Source organism: Zophobas morio, unplaced genomic scaffold (assembly GCF_036711695.1).
Source record: "Zophobas morio isolate AGI-343-1 ecotype UQ-CSIRO unplaced genomic scaffold, CSIRO_AGI_Zmor_V1 ptg000031l, whole genome shotgun sequence".
Lineage (NCBI taxonomy): Eukaryota > Metazoa > Arthropoda > Insecta > Coleoptera > Tenebrionidae > Zophobas > Zophobas morio.
In genome coordinates this window covers 4,166,897-4,188,178 of record NW_026972136.1, presented here as the reverse complement: position 1 = coordinate 4,188,178, position 21,282 = coordinate 4,166,897, and the positions used below count along the sequence as shown (strand labels likewise).

The 21,282-nt window shown below is 36.0% G+C and overlaps 2 protein-coding genes across 4 annotated transcripts in view; both read left to right on the top strand.

Annotated features, from left to right (window-relative positions):
* The first annotated feature begins 1,080 nt into the window (after positions 1 to 1,080).
* Positions 1,081 to 4,977, top strand: LOC135139432 (lysosomal alpha-mannosidase-like). Its single transcript, XM_064069663.1, has 14 exons — positions 1,081 to 1,254; positions 1,398 to 1,500; positions 1,551 to 1,632; positions 1,709 to 1,894; positions 1,944 to 2,417; positions 2,465 to 2,684; positions 2,730 to 2,932; positions 2,980 to 3,176; positions 3,224 to 3,426; positions 3,476 to 3,813; positions 3,860 to 4,151; positions 4,201 to 4,461; positions 4,513 to 4,662; positions 4,714 to 4,977. The coding sequence occupies exons 1-14, from the start codon at positions 1,165 to 1,167 to the stop codon at positions 4,930 to 4,932; spliced, it is 3,018 nt and encodes a 1,005-aa protein (XP_063925733.1). The 5' UTR covers positions 1,081 to 1,164; the 3' UTR covers positions 4,933 to 4,977.
* Positions 4,978 to 9,648: 4,671 nt separating this feature from the next.
* Positions 9,649 to 21,282, top strand: part of LOC135139250 (G-protein coupled receptor 52) — a 149,498-nt gene continuing 137,864 nt past the window's right edge. For all 3 annotated transcript variants that reach the window (XM_064069412.1, XM_064069413.1, XM_064069411.1), the window contains exon 1: positions 9,649 to 9,865. The gene's annotated coding sequence lies outside the window, so the exon portion shown is untranslated. The remainder of the gene's footprint in view (positions 9,866 to 21,282) is intronic.

Below are 21,282 nucleotides of genomic sequence, written 5' to 3'. Positions count from 1 at the left end.
GAAGTGTTCATTCAGGTGTTTCTACTTCGTAAACAATAAACAAAACTAATTTAGAACTGTTCGTGTTTATCAACGTTGTGTTTATAAACTTGAGATTTCGATCTATCCTCAACCAAAATACCAGCTCTGTTGTCGTAGTAACAAAATCAGTGTCGTGTCGAGATTCATATTTCTCTTAACTGATGGAAAATGTAAATTTTTATCGACTTAACATCCATCAAGTTCTGCTTCGAGCGCTTTAAATGTTTATGAAATATTGAACCCTGTGTACCATATGCCAGGGGCGGAAAGACTAAATTTATCTTTGTCGTGCTGGATTTCAATTTCCAGAATCAATCCATAGCTTTGAATGTTTCCAATTTCACAAGTGGGTTTATCCTTATACTGTATTAGACAGTATACTGCGCAGTGTAATTACAGGGTGACATTTATCACCGACTAACAAATCACTGCATTCCGATAATTTCGACTGGCAAAACAACGCAGTAACTTTTTGTCGAAACTGAATGGCATTCAGCTGAAAATTATGTAAAGAAGTCAGGTTTCAATCGCGAACAATTTATTGATCAACTGTACAAAAAGCTTCTTGTTAAATAACTTCTAAAGGCGTAATTCTGCAAGCAGATGCTTCTCGAGTTACCGCTGCTTTCACTCCTACATATAAAATTACGAAGCGTATTTTTAGAAGCTATAAATTTGATAAAAGAAGCTAAATAATTACTTTTCGGCATTGAACTAAATCTCTTTATTCAGGTTCGCCTTTTTGTTCAAGGAACTGTCTAATTTAAAATGATCAAAATTTACTTCGTCACCTGATGACTTTAAAAACTAGTTAACGTTAGAAATATAAAGTGCATAGTAATATTTATCGACAACCAGTTGCCAACCAATTGAAACCGACCTCGTTAATGACGTCATAAAACCAGAAAAAAGAATTTCCATAACCTTCCTATTTATTTAAGGTAGCAACATGCCCACTTCTCACAAAATAATTTTCTTTTGTTTTGGATCTCGAGTATATCGTGTCTGTAAACACTTATCTCCAGCGTACTTCCAATTATTATCTGAAAGAAATCTCCGTTATCGCCCACACTCGAACGAATTAACTTAAGGGCCTTCGACGTCCAGTGTTTCGCTCACAAAATCGCTATTGTTTAATGAGACATGATTAAATATTTAGTCGTGTTAACAGTGCTTTTCGCCTGGGGATACTCTTCCCCCATCAAGCGCGAAGAAGCCGCTCAGGCCTGTCAGGTAAGTTGATAGCTTAACTAAACATTGATTGCATTTGTCTTTCCCTTTTCGACGTCTCCCGACTGTTTCAACGGAAAGCGATCCAAATTTACTGCATACCCACATTCAGTTATTAACTATAAAATTCGCGCAATCTATTTCAGGTTTGCCATCCCGTAGATCCCGACAAAATTAATGTTCATCTCATCCCTCATTCCCACGATGACGTTGGCTGGCTGAAAACTGTTGATCAATACTTTTACGGAAGTGCGTTTTAGGGCTTTGTAAACTTTGAGATATCGGCTCTTGTTTTTTAGGTCACAGCGAGATACAAAGGGCTGGAGTACAATACATTATTTCGTCGACGGTCGAGGCGCTGAAAGCCAATCCTGATAGGAGGTGAGTAGGAATCAAGGTCAATGTGTTTGACAATCGCGTTATCGCCATAGTGATAGTAAATCATACTGTGGTTTAGATTCGTACAAGTGGAGACGGCGTTCTTCTGGAAATGGTGGCAAAAGCAACCTGATAGTGTCAGGCAGGACTTTATCGATTTAGTAAACAATGGACAGTTGGAAATTATCAATGCGGCGTGGTCAATGAATGACGAAGCTGCTGTCAATTATCAATCAACTATTGATCAATTCACGCACGGACTTAGGTACCACTACCTTTATTTGTAAAACATTCAAGTTAATTCATTTTCCTAGAACTATCAATGAGACTGTTGGAGCCTGTGGTGCCCCTAGAATCGGCTGGCAGATCGACCCGTTCGGTCACAGTCGCGAACAAGCCTCCATTTTTGCCCAGCTGGGCTTCGATGGTGTCTTCTTTGCCAGAATTGACTACAACGACCGAAATCAAAGAAATGCCGACAAGACCATGGAAGTGATTTGGCAAGGCAGTGCCAATCTAGAAAACACGAACATCTTCACAAATGTTTTCCCCGAATTTTATTATCCGCCTTCAGGTTATTGTTTTGATATTGAGTGTGGTGATGAAGTTCTCGTTGACGACGACACCAGCCCTGATTATAATATTCCGAGAAAAGTTGACGACTTTTTGGGCAGAGTGACTTCACTAGCTAGCTATTATCGGACGAACAATCTCCTGATTCCAATGGGTGGCGACTTCCAATATCAATCAGCAGAGAAGAACTTTATCAATATTGATAAGCTAATCGCGTAAGTTTGGCTATGAAAATATTGCAAGATGTAAGACAGAATTTTAGGGGCTTCCAAGGCAACGACCAAATTAACTTGATTTATTCAACCCCTTCGTGTTATATTCAAGCTGTCAATGATGCCGCTGCCAGTAACAACATCGAGTTTCCTCTAAAAACCGACGACTTTTTCCCGTATGCATCAGGTGGACACAACTATTGGACCGGCTACTTTACGTCAAGACCTAATGCTAAACATTTTGAAAGAACAACCAGCAAAATTCTACAGGTAATTTACTACGTTGAAAATACAATCAATCTTATCAAATTTTAGGCGGCCAAACAACTTACAGCTTTCTCCAAAGTCAATGGTGAAGATCACGAAGCAGATCTAACACTTCTTAAAGAAGCGGTTGGAATTCTACAGCACCACGATGCTATTACAGGTACGGCGAAAGAAGCAGTGGCTAATGACTATGTAAGACTCTTGACGAAAAGTATCCAAAGAGCTGAACCCACGCTTAATGTCGTCGTCACGTAAGTCTTTATACACTCAACAACAATCGTCTAAACTCTGACTGCAGCAACCTCCTGAAGAAAGACGCTTCGACTGACATAAATCTAGATCTTCGAACTTGCCTCTTGGCTAACATCAGTGTTTGCGACATTACCAACGCAGATAGATTCGTTGTGAGTGTCTATAACCCTCTTGAACGACCTGTGACTCAATACGTGCGGCTACCGGTGTCTGATGGCTCTTACACAATCACAGGACCTGATGGTAACTTTTTTGTAAACTTACAACACTTGTTAACTTTCTGCTTCTAGGCGAAGTTACATCCGATTTGCTTGACAGCATTTCTGACTTCAGCTACGTAGACCAAGATTTCGGAACACCCAAACCTAAAGAACTAGTTTTTGCTGCTGATGTATCCGGTTTTGGACTAAAATTATATTATGTTGAAAAAACTGCATCCAAAGCAAAATCTGTTGCTGTGAAGAAAACACCAAGTGTGAAGTTTGGCACTGATGTAAGAACAACCGTGTCTGTATCCACGAACTTTTACATTTCTTTTATAGACTACCGGTTTTGAGATAGATGACGCAACTGGTCTCTTGAAATCCGTCACCATGAACGGCCAAACTCTAGAAATCAAGCAAGAATTTATCTTCTACTACGGATTCAATGGTGACAATAATGGTGAAGACAATGCGGCTTCTGGTGCTTACATTTTCCGCCCGCTAGTCAACGAAGCTAACATTGTAGCCGACTCCGCCTCTGTTACTTCCACCACAGGTACCCTTGTCGATGAAGTCCGTCAACAATTCAACGACTGGATCACCCAAATCATCCGAGTCTACAAAGACGAAGGAAACAACTACATAGAATTCGACTGGCTCGTAGGACCCATTGAAGTGTAAGCACCACTTTACTCACCCACCAAACACTAATCTTTAATTTAGGGACAACGACAATGGAATCGGACGTGAGATAGTCAGCAGATTCACAATCAACGATTTTGACAACGGAGAATCCTTCTACACCGATTCAAACGGTCGTGAAATGATCAAAAGACAAGTCAACCAACGCTACGACTATGAATACGACCCGACCCTTGAACCCATCGCCAGTAACTATTACCCCATCACTTCCAAAATCGTTATCAAAGACGAAAACAAAGGTCTGGAGGTTGCAGTTTTGAATGATCGGGCTCAAGGTGGTTCTAGTTTGCAAAACGGTGTGATTGAATTGATGGTGGGTGTTTTTGATTGATTGACATTTGTTGACAAAATGGAAATTGTAGGTGCACAGGAGGCTTCTTAGAGACGATGCTAAGGGTGTGGCTGAGGGTCTTGACGATGAAGAGTTCGGACAAGGAGTAGTAGCAAGAGGTCAACACTTTTTGGTTATTGGTTCCAGTGCTTCTGAGGCCGATGGTAAATCCACAGCTGCACAAGAACGAGAAATAGCTCTGAAGAAACTTTTGACGCCTTTGGTGTTGGTTGGTGATGCGTCTTCGGATGATTTGTCGTTGGAGAATGTTCAGGGTGCCCTCAATTTTAACGTACTAAGTGTTATCAAGGGGGTGTTTTCGTATTAAAAGATTTATTTCTAGTTTGAAGGCTTAAAAGCAACATTGCCTGAGAATGTCCACATTTTGACTCTAGAACCTTGGAAGGATGACACTTACATTCTGAGACTTGAACACATTCTGGAGAATAATGAAGATGCGGCTTTGTCACAGAGCGTTTCAGTGGATTTGCAGGTAGGAACTAAGGTATTTATTTCTTGTAGTTTCTACAAAATATTTTTTAAGGGTTTGTTCACACTTTTCGAAGTAACGGAAATTAGAGAGACGACGCTTGGTGCCAACCAATGGCTTGACGAGTTCCAGGCTAAAGAAAAATTCGCGTGGAATATAGAAAATGCTAAGAATAGTGTTACGAAGAAATCTATCACTTCGCTTGAAGATCCGGTGATTGCGTTGGACCCCATGCAGATTCGTACTTTTATTATTAAAGTAACAAAGAATTAATCAAATTTTGGAAAAATGTAACGAACAATAAAATTTTTCTTTGGATATGTGTCTGATTTTGTTATTACCGAATTTTCTTCAAAAAAAAGACAGTTGGAGCCTCCAAAAAGGTTTCATCTAAAAAAAAGGCAGTTAGGAGCCCTCGAGAAGGTTTCATATTCTTAAAAAGATAGTTGGAGGCCACCGAGGAGGTCTCATCTTCAAGAAAAAGATAGTTGAAACCCCCAAGAAGGTTTCATATTCCAGAAAAAGACAGTTGAAGCTCCAGAGAAGGCTGCATCTAAAAGAAAGACAGTTGGAATCTACCTAGGAAGTTTCATGTCCTTTGAAAAGAAAGACAGTTCAAGCCTCCGAGAAGGTTTTATATTCTTAAAATAAGACAGTTGTGGAACACCGAGAAGGTTTTATTGTCCTCCGAAAAAATTACAGTTTAGGCCCCCGAGAAGGTTACATCTTCCAGAAAAAGACAGTTGGAGCTAGAGAGAAGGTTTTATCTTTCAGAAAAAGACAGTTGGAGCGCCAGAGAAGGTTTCATGTAAAAGAAAGACAGTTGGAATCTACCAAGGAAGTTACATGTCCTTTGAAAAGAAAGACAGTTCAGGCCCCCGAGAAAGTTTTATATTCTTGAAATAAGACAGTTGCGCAACACCGACAAGGTTTTATTGTCCTCTGAAAAAAATTACAGTTTAGGCCCCCGAGAAGGTTACATCTTCCAGAAAAAGATAGTTGGAGCAGCAGAGAAGGTTTTATCTCTCAGAAAAAGACAGTAGCAGCCACCGAGGAGGTTTCATGTCCTTTGAAAAAAAAAAGCCAGTTCGGACCCCCGAGGTTTCTCTTTCAAAAAACGACAGTTGGAGCCCTCGAGAAGGTTTCATCTTCCAGAAAAATATAGTTGGAGCCCCACAGAAGGTTTTACCTAAAAAAAAGACAGTTGGGGGACCCCAAGAAAGTTTAATATTTTTAAAAAAGACGGTTGGAAGCCACCGAGAAAGTTTCATGTCATTTGAAAAAAAAAGACAGTTCAGGCCTCCGAGAAGGTTTTATCTTCCAAAAAAAGACAGTTGGAGCCACCGAGATGGTTTCATGTCCTTTGAAAGAAAAGGCAGTTTGGGCTCCCGAGGTTATTCTTCCAAAAAAAGACAGTAGGGGTCCCCGAGAAGGTTTCATATTCCAGAAAAAGACAGTTGGAGCTCCAGAGAAGGTTTCATCTAAAGGAAAGACAGTTGGAATCTACCTAGGAAGTTCCATGTCCTTTGAAAAGAAAGACAGTTCAAGCCTCCGAGAAGGTTTAATATTCTTAAAATAAGACAGTTGTGGAACACCGAGAAGGTTTTATTGTCCTCTGAAAAAATTACAGTTTAGGCCCCCGAGAAGGTTACATTTTGCAGAAAAAGACAGTTGGAGCTACAGAGAAGGTTTTATCTTTCAGAAAAAGACAGTAGCAGCCACCGAGAAGGTTTCATGTCCTTTGAAAAAAAAAGGCAGTTCGGACTCCCGAGGTTTCTCTTTCAAAAAAAGACAGTTGGAGCCCCCGAGAAGGTTTCATCTTCCAGAAAAAGATAGTTGGAGCCCCACAGAAGGTTTTACCTAAACAAAAAGACAGTTGGGGGACCCCAAGAAAGTTTAATATTTTTAAAAAAGACACTTGGAAGCCACTGAGGAAGTTTCATGTCCTTTGAAAAAAAAAACACATTTCAGGTCCCCGACAAGGTTTTATATTCTTAAAATAAGACAGTTGTAGAACACTGAGAAGGTTTTATTGTCCTCTGAAAAAAATTACAGTTCAGGGCCCCGAGAAGGTTTCATCTTCCAGAAAAAGACAGTTGGAGCTCCAGAGAAGGTTTCATCTAAAAGAAAGACAGTTGGAATCTACCAAGGAAGTTTCATGTCCTTTGAAAAGAAAGACAGTTCAGGCCCCCGAGAAGGTTTTATATTCTTAAAATAAAACAGTTGTGCAACACCGACAGGGTTTTATTGCCCTCTGAAAGAAAATTACAGTTTAGGCCCCCGAGAAGGTTACATCTTCCAGAAAAAGATAGTTGGAGCAACAGAGAAAGTTTTATCTCTCAGAAAAAGACAGTAGCAGCCACCGAGAAGGTTTCATGTCCTTTGAAAAAAAAGCCATTTCGGACCTCCGAGGCTTCTCTTTCAAAAAAAGACAGTTGGAGCCCCCGAGAAGGTTTTACCTAAAAAAAGACAGTTGGACCCCAAGAAAGTTTAATACTTTTAAAAAAGACAGTTGGAAGCCACCGAGAAGGTTTCATGTCCTCTGAAAAAAATGTCAGTTCAGGCCCCCGAGAAGGTTTCATCTTCTAAAAAAACAGTTGAATCCCCCGAGAAGGTTTCATCTTCCAGAAAAAGATAGTTGTACCAAAGAGAAGGTTTCATCTAAAAAAAAAAGACCGTTGGGGGACCCCAAGAAAGTTTGATATTCTTAAAAAGACAGTTGGAAGCCACCAAGGAAGTTTCATGTTCTTTGAAAAAAAAGACAGTTCGGATCCGAGAGGAGGTTTTATATTCTTAAAAAAAACAGTTGCAGAACACCGAGAAGGTTTCAAGTCCCCTGGAAAAAATGACAGCTCAGTCCCCCCAGAAGGTTTCATCTAACAAAAAAAGACAGTTGGTTGTCACCGAGGAAATTTCATGTCCTAAAAAAAAAAGACAGTTAAGGCCCCCCGGGAAGGTTTTATATTCTTAAAAAAAAACAGTTGTGAGACACCGAGAAGGTTTCATGTTCTCTGAAAAAAATGACACTTCAGGCCCCCGAGAAGGTTTCATCTTTCAGAAAAAACAGTTGGGGCCCCCGAGAGGATTTCATGTTCCAAAAAAGGACAGTTGGAGCGTCCGAGACAATTGGGGGCCGCCGAGAAGGTTAATGTCCTTTGAAACAAAAAGACAGTTTTCAGAGAAGGTTTCGTCTTCTCAAAAAATTCAATTGTGGCCACCGAGGTTTCAAGTCCTTTGAAAAAAAAGACAGTTCGCCCCCCCCCGAGAAAATCTCATAATCTTAAAGAAAAACAGTTAAAGGCCACCGAGGTTTCATGTCCCTTGAAAAAAAAAACAGTTGGCGCTCGCGAGAACTCTTCATCTTCCAGAAAAAGACTGGACTGTTGGAGCCCCAGAAAAAGTTTCATGTAAAAAAAGACAGTTAGGGACCCCCAAAAAGATTTCTTATTCTTAAAAAAGACAGTTGAAGCTCCAAGAAGGTTTCATCTTAAAAAAGAACAGAAAAAGATAATTAACTACAAAATAAATAATTACAATCTATGGTTTATACAGCTAGACTTTAATGACAACTGTGGTTAAAAATTGTCATAAATCAGACGTAATTCAGCTTCCAACTATAATGTAGTGTGAATTTTATTCATCATTGACAAATAGTAGAAACGTATTCTTAAAAATTACCTGCAGTTTAAAATCTGGTCATTTTATTCCTTGGTCTGTTAGCGATTTTACTTATTACACACAGTTTCCAAATATTTAAAAAATTAACATTTTAAGTGTAGCTTAAGATTACATACCGACAATCGAAATTTGTCTCGTCAGATGAGACAACTGAAGCCTGGCCTCACAGTGACTACTCAACAAATGTATACAAAAGAGTTGTAAAATGATTAATATTGAAATTTATTTCGTTTATTCTGTCAATGTCATTAGCACAGCAAGTTGTGGCCACTCGCTACACTTCGATGTGTTGATAAAATGATTTTTATTTTTAACTTTACATTTTTTGGAAAATTCTTACCATTTTTCCAAAATCGTCAAAACAATATATGAAAATTTTCTAAATTTTTTTAAAAATCACCGTATCGCTCTGAATAGTTTTCCCCGATAGACACAGTTTAATTTGAAATAAAATTTTATTTCGTATTTGTGCATCATGGTCGCATCAGCACTATTCCTGAAATACCTCAAATTTACAGAATCCCAAACCGCCAACTTTTGCATCGATTTCAGATACACTACTCCTATTGGCGAATCAGAACCTTTTCAGCATACATGCTCGTAAACAGGAAGCCGAGAAGTTTTGTGTGCACGAGTGATAAAAGCTCCTGCGGAAGCACGAGATGAGGGATGCTTGCAGGAACAATCTCGGACAGTGGAATTTTTCAGGGTCGTAAAGGCGCGCGACGCAGACGTGATTTAGTGAAAATTGCGATTTTAACGGTGGCGGAGGCGCAATTACTGTTTAATGAAAGCTCGGACATCAATTTCCAAGCACAAACAAGTAATTACTTTTTAATGCCTCTGACGAAGATAGTTTCAACTTATCGCAATGGAAATTCGGTCTAGCGCTTCCACAAATTTTATCTCCACTTCTTTTCGTCCGCGCTCACATGAATCCGGTGTTTTTCGAAACGGCACAAAGCACACTTATCACTAAATGTGCGCAGTTTTAAATGCTGGGGGCCTTATCGGTGTAATATTTATTGCTGGAAAAAGACAGCCATAAAACTCTTTTTAAAGATATGTTCTGCGGCACAACCTCGCCAACTTCCCGTTTATGAGCATCCCCGAAAAGGGCCATTGATTCCCGAACGCGCGGCTCCACAACATAGTCCGGAGCGCTCCGGTCCCTTTCCGGGAGGGTGGTCGTGACGTTTCAGCCGTCGGTGACGTAACGCTGGCAAATCCGCCGCCGACGCCTGCGTCGCCATATTCACGGCCGACTCGATCGACTCACTCAGCTAAGCCTGGAACATCAGTTCTCGGGGAGCTTTCGAACGAGCTTTTGTCGCGAAGCTGTCATGTTCAGTGGCGGCGCACAGCATCCGGATTTTTGCGCGGAAAATCGCCTTTTCGAGCCTCTCTAGGTGTGCACTCAACGGGGAAAAGCGCCCAGGAAAGCTCCAATCGCTACCATCTCGTGGGATGCTTTCGGGGATGCTTGATGGTTCCGCACCGCTGTTTAATGACCGGAGACGATTTTAAGGTATTTATGGGTGTCTGTGGGCGGGGGCTGGCTGGTTGCGGGTTCGAAACATGGTTATGACGGGAAAGCAATTTCGCAAAGAGCTTTCGTAGTAAAGTTTTATTTATTTTGCGCTGTGCGACTTTTAGTGGAAACGGAATGCGTAGATGTGCAGAGGGTTAATAAAACGGTGGTTTTTAAATGGGGGATTGTTGACGCTGGCAGTGTTTTGGCGAAAAATTCTAGTGGGAAAGGTGTTGCATGATATTGTCAGGGACGGCACTTTTAATAGATGCGAGGGTATATTTAAAATTATTTATGAGGTTTTATATTGGACCGAAATAAAAATGTGCGCTAAAAATACCGAAGGTGTGGCTTCTGACCTAGCTCACGTTTTGAAACAAAAAGGCGGGTGGAATTACGCAACTGGGATTGCTCGAAGATGGCTTTTGGAGTTGACATTGTACTGGATAAATAAAGGCAGCCGAAAAGAGTAAAATTAAGCAATTAAACTAACTCAATTCTGTCTAATTTTAATTAAACACAGTAAAACAAGTATAAACAATATTCTGAAAGTAGTTCCATCTGGTAGCCTTTGTAATAAAAATTGACTCAACAACAGACGACAGATAGGCAGATGGAAACGGAAGACCCATTTTTTCATATTCTAGTGATCACGAAACGTCGACAAAACATGAAAGTAGCCATTGATCAGATGGATCTATTACAATACTTTCTTAGTTTACGATCGGGAAGTAAAATTATAAATCCACAAATCAGCAATGCAAAAATAGGAAAATGGAAGAACCAAACCATTTAAAAATATTTTTTTATATCTAAAACCATTGTTAACGAGTCAAGAATAGGAAAACAGTCCTTATCTAATTTTACATACCGAAGCACGTGTAGCAGTCAAATAATTTATTTTGGAACCGAAAGTGTATTTCAATACTTATTTATAAATTCCTTGTTGTCTGTTATGGTTCACATTCGCGTCTGATCCAAAATAAAAACAGATGAAAATAGGTTATCAAACATTTCAATTTAAAACTGTCAATTAATGATGACAATAGAATAACCAATTAAAAAAATTAAGTTATTCTGGTAGCTTCTTCGAAAAGTGATAAAATTTGTGTTTGAGAAATTTTGTTTATTTTATGATAACGATAACCTCTATAGGTTAAAAGTGTAAGAAAAAGTTGCCCAGATCCGAACCCGCGACCTTCACGTTAACACGACCTCAGAGCTATACGGCGTTGTTGTGCGCTACTGGTTTATACTGGATAAAGTGTTATTAAACAATTTGGGTTTTTTGCCAAAAATCTGGATGTCTGTGGTAGACAATCAAGGCGAATTCATAAACCACAAGTACATGAGTATGTTATTTCACAAAATCTGAATAGCATTTACCATGTAAAAGTTTCAGGTGATGTCATCAAATTGTTGATGGGGATGATTACACAAATTTTGGTTAGCGTTTTACTATCTATACGATGTTCTTAACATACACATAAAATTTGAACACAGTCGATTCGGAGATTACCTGTCTAATAAATATCGGCACAGACGAAGACAGACGGAAATGGAAGACCTATTTTTTCGTACATCAGGGGTCATGAAACGTCAGAAAACATGAAAATAGCCATTCGCCGAATAGAACATTACAAGAGTTCCTTAGCTTACACTCGGAGAAATTTTTTTATTTTCACCAAAAAATATACTTGATTATTTTCGTCAATCTGTTTCGCAAATTTGATGTTCTTCTTCAAATAGTAGCTTCACTTTCACCGGAAATAAATTCAGAACTGCTAAATTTGGTTCCTAAAAAATATTACACACACAAAAAAAGATCTAAAGTTATTTAGACAGAACTTCCCACACCTCTGAAGTACACTCAAACAAATACTACTTCTTCGAAAAATTATAAAATTTAATTTTGGAATTTTTTCATGAAAACCCCTATTAGTTAAAATATTTTAGATAGAATTTATTTTACAAATTTTTGAGAGAGGATAACCAGATAAATTTTGATTAACGATTTACATTGCTTACGATGACCATAAAACTTTTGCAAAATTTCAAAGCATTCGGTTCAACACAGAATCATAAACCACAAGTACAGGAGTATATGACTTCATAAAACTTAAACAACATTTATTATTGTAAATTTTGGAGGTGATGTCATCTCATTGCTGGTGGGGATGATCTGACAAATTTTGATTAGCTTTTTACCATCTACACAATATTCCTAAAGTGCATCCAAAATTTGGCAACAATCGGTCCAGTAGTTTTGGACATTACCAGGCTAATCAAAATTGACACAAACAATTAGGTCAAAGCTTATTTTTTTTATAAAACATAAAAAATTGAAAACATTTATCTCCGTTTTAAATAAGATTCGAAAACATTTTCAGCATTTCTTTTTTTTTATAATATTTTTGTATTTTTTTGTCATTTCCTTTCGCAAAATCACCGAAATCATGGACAAATGCGAGACACCACACTGTTGACTAAGTATAATACTGTCGACGTCTTACAAGTTTTTCATTATCATTTAAATAATAGACAAACAAACTGAGATTTAGTACGCATCCCTGTCTCAGCCCTCTAGTCGTCCAAAATGTTTCACATGTTTCTACTCTTAGTCTGATTCTACTTTACTTAAGGAAACCAACTTTTTTTGTTGAAATGCAATAATTTCAATAAATTCAATAATAAGTATAGTTTTGGAAATTTTATTCTACCTTATAAAATTTTATTGACAATAACGAGGTGGACAGTAGTACAATGGTAAGAAATATTTATGCCACACACCAAATTTGTCGGAGAACATTTAGTAGGTAAATAATGCTTACTTTTGTTCGTGAGTAACGATGGGCCCTGTCCGGACCTGAATTATTCTGCCTTCTAACCTCCGGGGATTACCGGCACGCGACAACTTCAAGTTGTAAAATACCTCTTTCTATTGTACTATTGTCCGTCTCGTTATTGGCAATAAAATTTTATAGGGTAGAAAGAAATTTCCAAAACTATACATTGAATACATCGACGCAAAGCCCTCTAAAAAAATGGTTATATTTTGTCTTCTTTTCCCAACAAGAAATTGACAACATGTTTAACTACCTATCCTGTTATTGAAAGAAAACTTTGTATATTAAAAACAAAACAAAAATTAAGCCCCGCCCACCCTCCCCGATCTCAATTGTAATGAATTTTTCATTCGTTGTTAGACTGAAGGACGGAGTTAAATTGTAACATCAAAATTTCTCCAACAAATTCTACCCTTTTAAAAACATATTTTATATGGTAATTTTTTTGTAGAAAATGAGGACTTTGCAACTAAACTACGCCCTTCAGCTCACAACGAATAAAACATTCATTACAATTGAGAAGGGGTGGGTGGGCGGGGCTTATATTTTGTCCATTTTTTCTTAATATACGAAGTCTTCTTTTCCCAACAAGAAACTGGAAACAAGTTTATCTTTCCTGTTGTTGAAAGAAAACTCCATATATTAAAAAAGAACACACAAAAATTATGCCCCGCCCACTAGCCCCAATCTCAATTGTGATAAGTTCCTAATCAGACAGAAGGGCGGAGTTTAATTATTGTAACATCAACATTTCTCTAAGAAATTCTACCCTTTTAAAAACACATTTCATATGGTAATTTCTTGTAGAGAAAAGAGGATTGTACAACGATGAATAAAACATTCATCACAATTGAGAAGGGGTGGGTGGGCGGGGCTTGTATTTTGTCCATTTATTCTTAATATACGAACTCTTCTTTTCCCAACAAGAAACTGGAAACATGTTTAACTTTCCTGTTGTTGAAAGAAAACTCCATATATTAAAAAAGAACACACAAAAATTATGCCCCGCCCACTCGCCCCAATCTCAATTGTGATAAATTCCTAATCAGACCGAAGGGCGGAGTTTAATTATTGTAACGCCAACATTTCTCTAAAAAATGCTACCCTTTTAAAAACACATTTCATATGGTAATTTCTTGTAGAGAAAAGAGGATTGTACAAAAATGAATAAAACATCCACCACAATTGAGAAGGGATGGGCGGGCGGGGCTTATATATTGTCCATTTTTTCTTAATATACAAAGTCTTCTTTTCCCAACAAGAAACTGAAAGCATGTTTAACTTTCCTGTTGTTGAAAGAAAATTCTATATATTAAAAAAATACAAAAATTAAGCCCCACCCACCCGCCCCGATCTCAATTCTGATAAGTTCCTAATCAGACCGAAGGGCGGATGTTAATTATTGTAATATCAACATTTCTCTAAAAAATTCTACCCTTTTAAAAACACATTTCATATGGTAATTTCTTGTAGAGAAAAGAGGATTATCCAACGATGAATAAAACATTCATTGCAATTGAGAAGGCGTGGGTGGGCGGGGTTTATATTTTGTCCATTTTTTCTTAATATACGAAGTCTTCTTTTCCCAACAAGAAACTGAAAACATATTTAACTTTCCTGTTGTTGAAAGAAAATTCTATATATATGAAAAAAAAAAACAAAAATTAAGCCCCACCCACCCGCCCCGACCTCAATTGTGATGAGTTTTTTATTGCTAATCAGACCGAAGGGCGGAGTTTAATTGTACCAGCAATATTTTTTTAACAACATATATCATATGGTAATTTCTTGTAGAAAAATGTGGATTTTGCAAGTAAACTCCGCCCTTGAGCTCACCTTGAATAAAACATTCATTACAATTGAGAAAGGGTGGGTGGGCGGGGCTTATATTTTGTCCATTTCTTCTTAATATACGAAGTCTTCTTTTCCCAACAAGAAAATGAAAACATGTTTAACTTTTACATTTTGTATTTTTGTTTTAATATGTGTAGACTTCTTTCCACAACATGAAACTGAAAACATGTTTAAAATGGAAAATTGGTATAAGGAAACATCGCTTTTACAATTAGGCTCCGCCCCTAGGTCTGCGAAAATGTACTATTTTGACTATGTTTTAAGTTTATTGTTGTCGAAATAAGTCTACACATATTAAGAAACAAAGGCAAGATGGAGCCCCGCCCACCCACCCTATCTCAGTTGTGACGATTTTTTTTATTCATCGTGAGCCAAACGGGCGGAGCTTAACTGCAAAATTCTTATTTCTCTACGAGAAATTAAAAATATGATTTTGGATATCGTATTGTTCAAAAAATAACTATGTATGTACAATATGTCTCCGGCTTTAGTTCACAAGAGGAAAAAAACTGTATTTTCTATTTTACAAAAAAATTACATAGGTATAACATTTTTTGCTTAATTCAAAACGAATAAATCTGCAATTAAAATTTTAATATTATCACGTTGTGTCCTTAAAATAAAAAAAAACTAAAAGTAACGAAAACTTAGAAATATGAAAAAATTAATTTTAAGAGTACAGACCAGGAATATTGAAGTTTTAATTCCAGATTTATTCGTTTTGAATTAAGCAAAAAATGTTATTCCTATGTAATTTTTTTGTAAAATACAAAATACAGTTTTTTTTCCTCTTGTGAACTCAATCCGGGGACATACTGTATATTAAGACAAAAATAAAGCCAAAGATTAGGCTCCACCTATATCTGACCCGAACTTAATTCTCAATTGTGATGAATTTTTCATTCGTTGTCAGATTGAGGGGAGGGGCTTAATTGCAAGATCCATATTTGTCTATAAGAATTTACCTTTCCAAACATGTTTTAAGTTTCTTGTTCTGAAAAGACGACTACGTTTATTAAGAAAAAAGGCAAAATATAAGCCCCGCCCACCCACCCTATCTCAATTGTGATGATTTTTTTCAATCGTTGACAGCCAAAGCAGCGGAATTTAATTGCAAAATTCTTATTATTTCTCTACAAAAAATTACCATGTAAGACATGTTTTTGAATGTCATGTCATTCAAAGAATACAATGTATATTAAGAAAAAATTAAAACCAAAGATTTTGAGAGAGGGTGGATGGGCGGGGTTTATAATTTGGCTTTTTTTTCTTAATATAGATAGTATTCTTTGAACAACACGATACTCAAAAACAAGTTTGTAATTTCTTGTAAAGAAATAAGTATTTTGCAGTTAAGCTCCGCCCTCTTGGTTGACGGCGAATAAAAAAATCATCACAATCGAGATAGGGCGGGTGGGCGGGCTTACATTTTGTATTTTTGTTTTAATATGTGTAGACTTCTTTTCACAACATGAAACTGAAAACATGTTTAAAATGGAAAATTGGTATAAGGAAATATCGATTTTACAATTAGGCTCCGCCCCTAGATCGGCAAGAATGTACCATTTTTACCATGTTTTAAGTTTCTTGTTGTGAAAAGATGGCTATGTATATTAACAAAAAAAGGCGAAATATACGCCCCGCCCACCCACCCTAACTCAATTGTGATGATTTTTTTTTATTCGTCGTTGGCCAAGGGGGTGGAACTTAACTGCAAAATCCTTATTTCTCTACGGGAAATTAAAAACATGTATCGTATCGTGTTGTTCAAAGAAAACTATATATGTACATTAAGAAAAAATAAAGCCAAAGATTAGGCCCCACCCATACCCGCCCTGTTCCCAATTCTCAATTGTGATGAATTTTTCATTTGTTGTCAGATCGAGGGGCGGGACTCAATTGCAAGATCCATATTTTTCTACAAGAATTTACCATTTTAAACATGTTTTAAGTTTCTTGTTCTGAAAAGACGACTACGTATATTAAGAAAAATGGCAAAATATAAGCCCCGCCCACCCTCCCTATCTCAAGTGTGATGATTTTTTTTTTAATAGTAGAGAACCAAAGGGGCGGAATTTAATTGCAAAATCCTTATTGTTTCTTTACATGAAATTCCCATGTAAGACATGTTTTTGAGTACTCTATTATTCAAAGAATACTATGTATATTAAGAAAAAAACAGGCCAAAAATTAATTCCCACCCATATTCATCTCAAGTTCAATTGTGATGAATTTTTATTCGTTGTCAGATCGAGGGGCGGGGCTTAATTACACGATCCATATTGTTCTACAAGAATTTAAGATTTCAAACATGTTTTAAGTTTCTTGTTCTGAAAAGACGACTACGTATATTAAGAAAATGGGCAAAATATAAGCCCCGCCCACCCGCCCTGTCTCAATTGTGATTATTTTTTTTTTAATCGTCGATAGCCAAAGCAGCGGATAGAAAACTCTATATATTAAAAAAAAAACAATAATCAAGCCCCACCCACCCGCCCGGACCTCAATTGTGATAAGTTTTTCATTCCTAATCAGACCGAAGGGCGGAGTTTAGTTGTAACATCAATATTTTTTCAAAAACATATATCATCATGGTAATTTCTTGTAGAAAAAAAAGGGACTTTGCAACCAAACTCCGCCCTTGAGCTCGCCTTGAATAAAACATTCATTACAATTGAAAAAAGGTGGGTGGGCGGGGCTTATATTTTGTCCATTGTTTCATAATATACGAAATCTTCTTTTCCCAACAAGAAACTGAAAGCATAATTAACTTTCCTGTTGTTGAAAGAAAATTCTATATATTAAAAAAAAAAACAATAATTAAACCCCACCCATCCGCCCCAACCTCAATTGTGATGAGTTTTTTATTGGTAATCAGACCGAAGGGCGGAGTTTAGTTGTACCATCAATATTTTTTAACAACATATATCATATGGTAATTTCTTGTAGAAAAATGGGGATTTTGCAACTAAACTCCGCCCTTGAGCTTACAACGAACAAAACATTCATTACAATTGAGAGGGGGTGGGTGGGCGGGGCTTATATTTTGTCCATTTCTTCTTAATATACAAAGTTTTCTTTTCCCAACAAGAAATTGAAAACATATTTAACTTTCGTGTTGTTGAAAGGAAACTCTAGATAGATTAAAAAAAACAATACTTAAGCCCCACCCACCAGCCCCAACCTCAATTGTGATGAGTTTTTTATTGCTAATCAGAAAGAACCGCGGAGTTTAGTTGTACCATCAATGTTTCTCTAAAAATTCTACCTTTTTAAAAACATATTTCATATGGTAATTTCTTCTAGAGAAATGAGGATTTTGCAACGATGAATAAAAAATTCATCACAATTGAGAAGGGGTGGGCGGGCGGGGCTTATATTTTGTTCATTTTTACTTAAAATACGAAGTCTTCTTTTCCCAACAAGAAACTGACAACATATTGAACTATTGTGTTGTTGAAAGAAAACTTTATATATTAAAAAAAAGCAAAGATTAGATTCCGCTCGAGAAGTAAATATGTATAAAAGAAAAACTTTTCGCAACTAGTTTTATCCACAGTCAGAATTGTTATTTTATCGTCCAAAGACCCTTGCAAATTGCATGTCGTCAGGCTACCAACTTTTCCAATTTAAGAATTTCATACCACATCATTTTCAACGATATTTTTAATGTCTGTGAAAAAAAAGTGCATGCAACACGCAAGGAAATTGTCTTTTTCTCGTTCCCGAAGCAATTTCCGCACTTGTTGAATAAATAACCATTACGTTATTAACATTTTCTCCAAATCTTTTGTTCAATCTAAGAAATAAAGCAATTTGATGAAAACTGCCAATTTTTGTTTATAGTAGACCGCATTTAGCACTTATGAATTCATTAACTCGTCGAACAACTTTTACGTTTGCGCACGTCATAAAAAACTTTTTTTTACAAATGACGCAAGCTCACCTGATTACTTTATATCAGGACGTGCGAGCTTTTTCAGGCGTGAGCTTCGAATAATAACAAACAAAATTACTTTACTCTGAAATCCATGTCCCCTGTAACGCTCGTCGCCGAGCTTTCAGGAATGTCCTTCTGTAAAGATGGTCAGCGCGCTTTCAGGAATTCCTGACGGCTTTAATGAAAGCACACGTTTTTCAGGTGCGTGGGTGGACGAACCGCAAACACGAATGGAAATTCGTGCCCAGATATGGCTATCGCTGGAGTGCGCTTATCGGAAATTTCAGAATTACAATTTCGCTGAAACAAGGGATAATGTTCAGACATGTTCATGCCGGAAAAGCAATCTCGCAAAAAGCTTTTGCAATAAAGTTTTTATTTATTTTGCGCTCATGCGACGCGGGTTATTAGACTTTAGTGTGAATATGCAAATACGTGCTTAATAAAGCCGAGCTTTTTTAGTGGCGGAGTTTGGCAAAGGTTTCGCGATCGAAGAGAGACATTCATTAACGTCTTGGTAAAAAATTGGATGCTGTAACATGCATGATATTATTAAAGACGGCACTTTTTATAGAGGCGAGGGTATATTTAAAATTATTTATGGGATTTTATACGGACCGGAATAAAAATGTGGGATAAAAATAGGCGGTTTTGACCCAACGAGGAAATTTTCGAAGACAATTAATTAATGTGGTGTTTACGTTCTTTGATGAACGTAAAACACGAAATAAGTAAATAAAAACAAGGTCTGCATATTTTGAACCGAAAATATTTGATGTATTTTTCTAATTGAGGGAATATTTACGTAATACAACCACTCAGTTTTAAAATAACATTCTTGCATGTTTTGAATCGGTGATAGTAATAAATATTGACGTATTCTGTAGTGAAAAATGGACCTAAAATACACACACATTAGGGTTTTGCGTGTGTAGTTCTGTTTTGGTAAATTAAATCGATTGTCCAGGCTGTGTCATCTTTCCTTTAATACACGACTAAAAATAAACATTTTGTGTTTGGTAGCAAGAAAACATTTTCTCTGGACGTTTCAAAATAAACAGTAATTATTTACGTATGACGTGTTCTTCAGTTGAAAGGATATAACAATTGTAATTTTATATTAAATTGTTACAAAATTAGAAATCTAAGCGACGATTATCTATAACATTATCTTTTGTAACAATTGTAATTTTATATTAAATTGTTACAAAATTAGAAATCTAAGCGACGATTATCTAATCTAAATTTGATTTTGCTTGGCGTTGAGAGTACAGAAAAAAATTAATGAAAAAAGTGAGGATCACATTCAAGCCCGTTTAAAATTTTAATAAATAGCCTGTCTGAAATCCAACTGTGTGCACTAGACTGAACTGTGCACAGGTAATGCCTTTGAAGAAACACTTTATTTCAGAATATTGTCGAAAAAAGTGAGAGTCTAGACTGAAATGAACGTTTGCCTATTTGAAAATTGTATAAATAAAATATTTGTTTTAATAAATTCGAAACAGGGTATTAAAATTTTTAATCTTTTACAAGATGTTTTCCTATATGTATAAATCTAAAGAGATTTTTAAACGGTCTTCTAGCTTTTAAATAACTAATAATAATTATAATTTTTTAAATTTTTCACTTTTTGGTTTTAAGATCCTATAATTTTTCGATTTTACAATTTTTGGGTTTTCCAATTTTTCGATTCATTAATTTTTTCGATTTTTAAGTTTCCCGATTTTTGGTTTTCGGTTTTTTATTTCTTTAGTTCTTTGATTAGAAATTTTTCCACTTTCCACTTTTTCGATTTTCTAACTTTTCGTTTTTTCGGTTTCTCGATTTTTCAAAATTTTCCGATATTTTAGTTTATTCATTTTTCGATTTTTCGATTTTTCCACTTTTCGAGAGTGGAAAAATTTAAGAAACGAAAAATTCAAAAAACGGAAGATTGAGATTGAGAAACTTAAAAACCGAAAAATACAAAATCGAAAAAACGAAATATTGTAAAATCGAAACATTGAGAAAAAAAGAGATCGTGAAATTGGAATATTGAGAAAACCAAAAATTCAAAAATTTAAAAATTTAAAAATTGGAAAAACGAGGGATTGAAAAATCAAAGATTAAAAATTTGAAAACTTGAATAAACAAAATGAAAATGAAAAATTGAAAAAATGAAAAACAAAAATCTAGAACTTGATTTTTTAATTGTTTAATTTTTAATTTTTTTGTATCTTCAAGATTTCGAGTTTTCAAGTTTAAATATTTTATTTTGTGGATTTTCCAACTTTTACAAGTTTCAGTTGTCATATTTTCAATTTTTCAATCTATAATTTCACGAGTTTTCAATTTTTAGTTTTTAAATTCTTCGATTTTTCGATTTTTCACTTCTTCAATTGTTCGATTTGGAATTTTACGTCTTTGTTTTTTATTTTCTTTATTTTTTGACTTTTTCGGATTTTTTAATTTATCAGTTGTAATTTTTCCTTTTTCAATTTTTCGCTTTTTAATTCTTGAATTTTTCGATTCGGTTTTTATTGTCTTTATTTCCACAATTTTTCGATTTCCAGTTTTTCAATTTTTAATTTTTTTTTATTTCCTTAATTTTACGAGAAACAACTCCGGGAGTTTTCGTTTTTAATTTTTTTCCTGTTTTTCGGTTTTCCAATTTTTAGATTTTTCAATTTCTCGATTTGTAATTTTTCGGTTTTCAATTTTATATTTTCAGTTTTCCGATTTTTCAATTTTTCGTTTGTTCAATTTTTGATTTGCAATTTTTCTAGTTTTCA

Excerpts from the sequence above, each read along its gene's own strand:
- LOC135139432 (XM_064069663.1), top strand. The coding sequence starts at position 1,165 with ATGATTAAATATTTAGTCGTGTTAACAGTGCTTTTCGCCTGGGGATAC. Across the intron at positions 1,501-1,550 it reads TGATCAATACTTTTACGGAA|GTCACAGCGAGATACAAAGG; the intron begins GTGCGTTTTAGG and ends CTTGTTTTTTAG. Across the intron at positions 4,462-4,512 it reads AGGGTGCCCTCAATTTTAAC|TTTGAAGGCTTAAAAGCAAC; the intron begins GTACTAAGTGTT and ends ATTTATTTCTAG.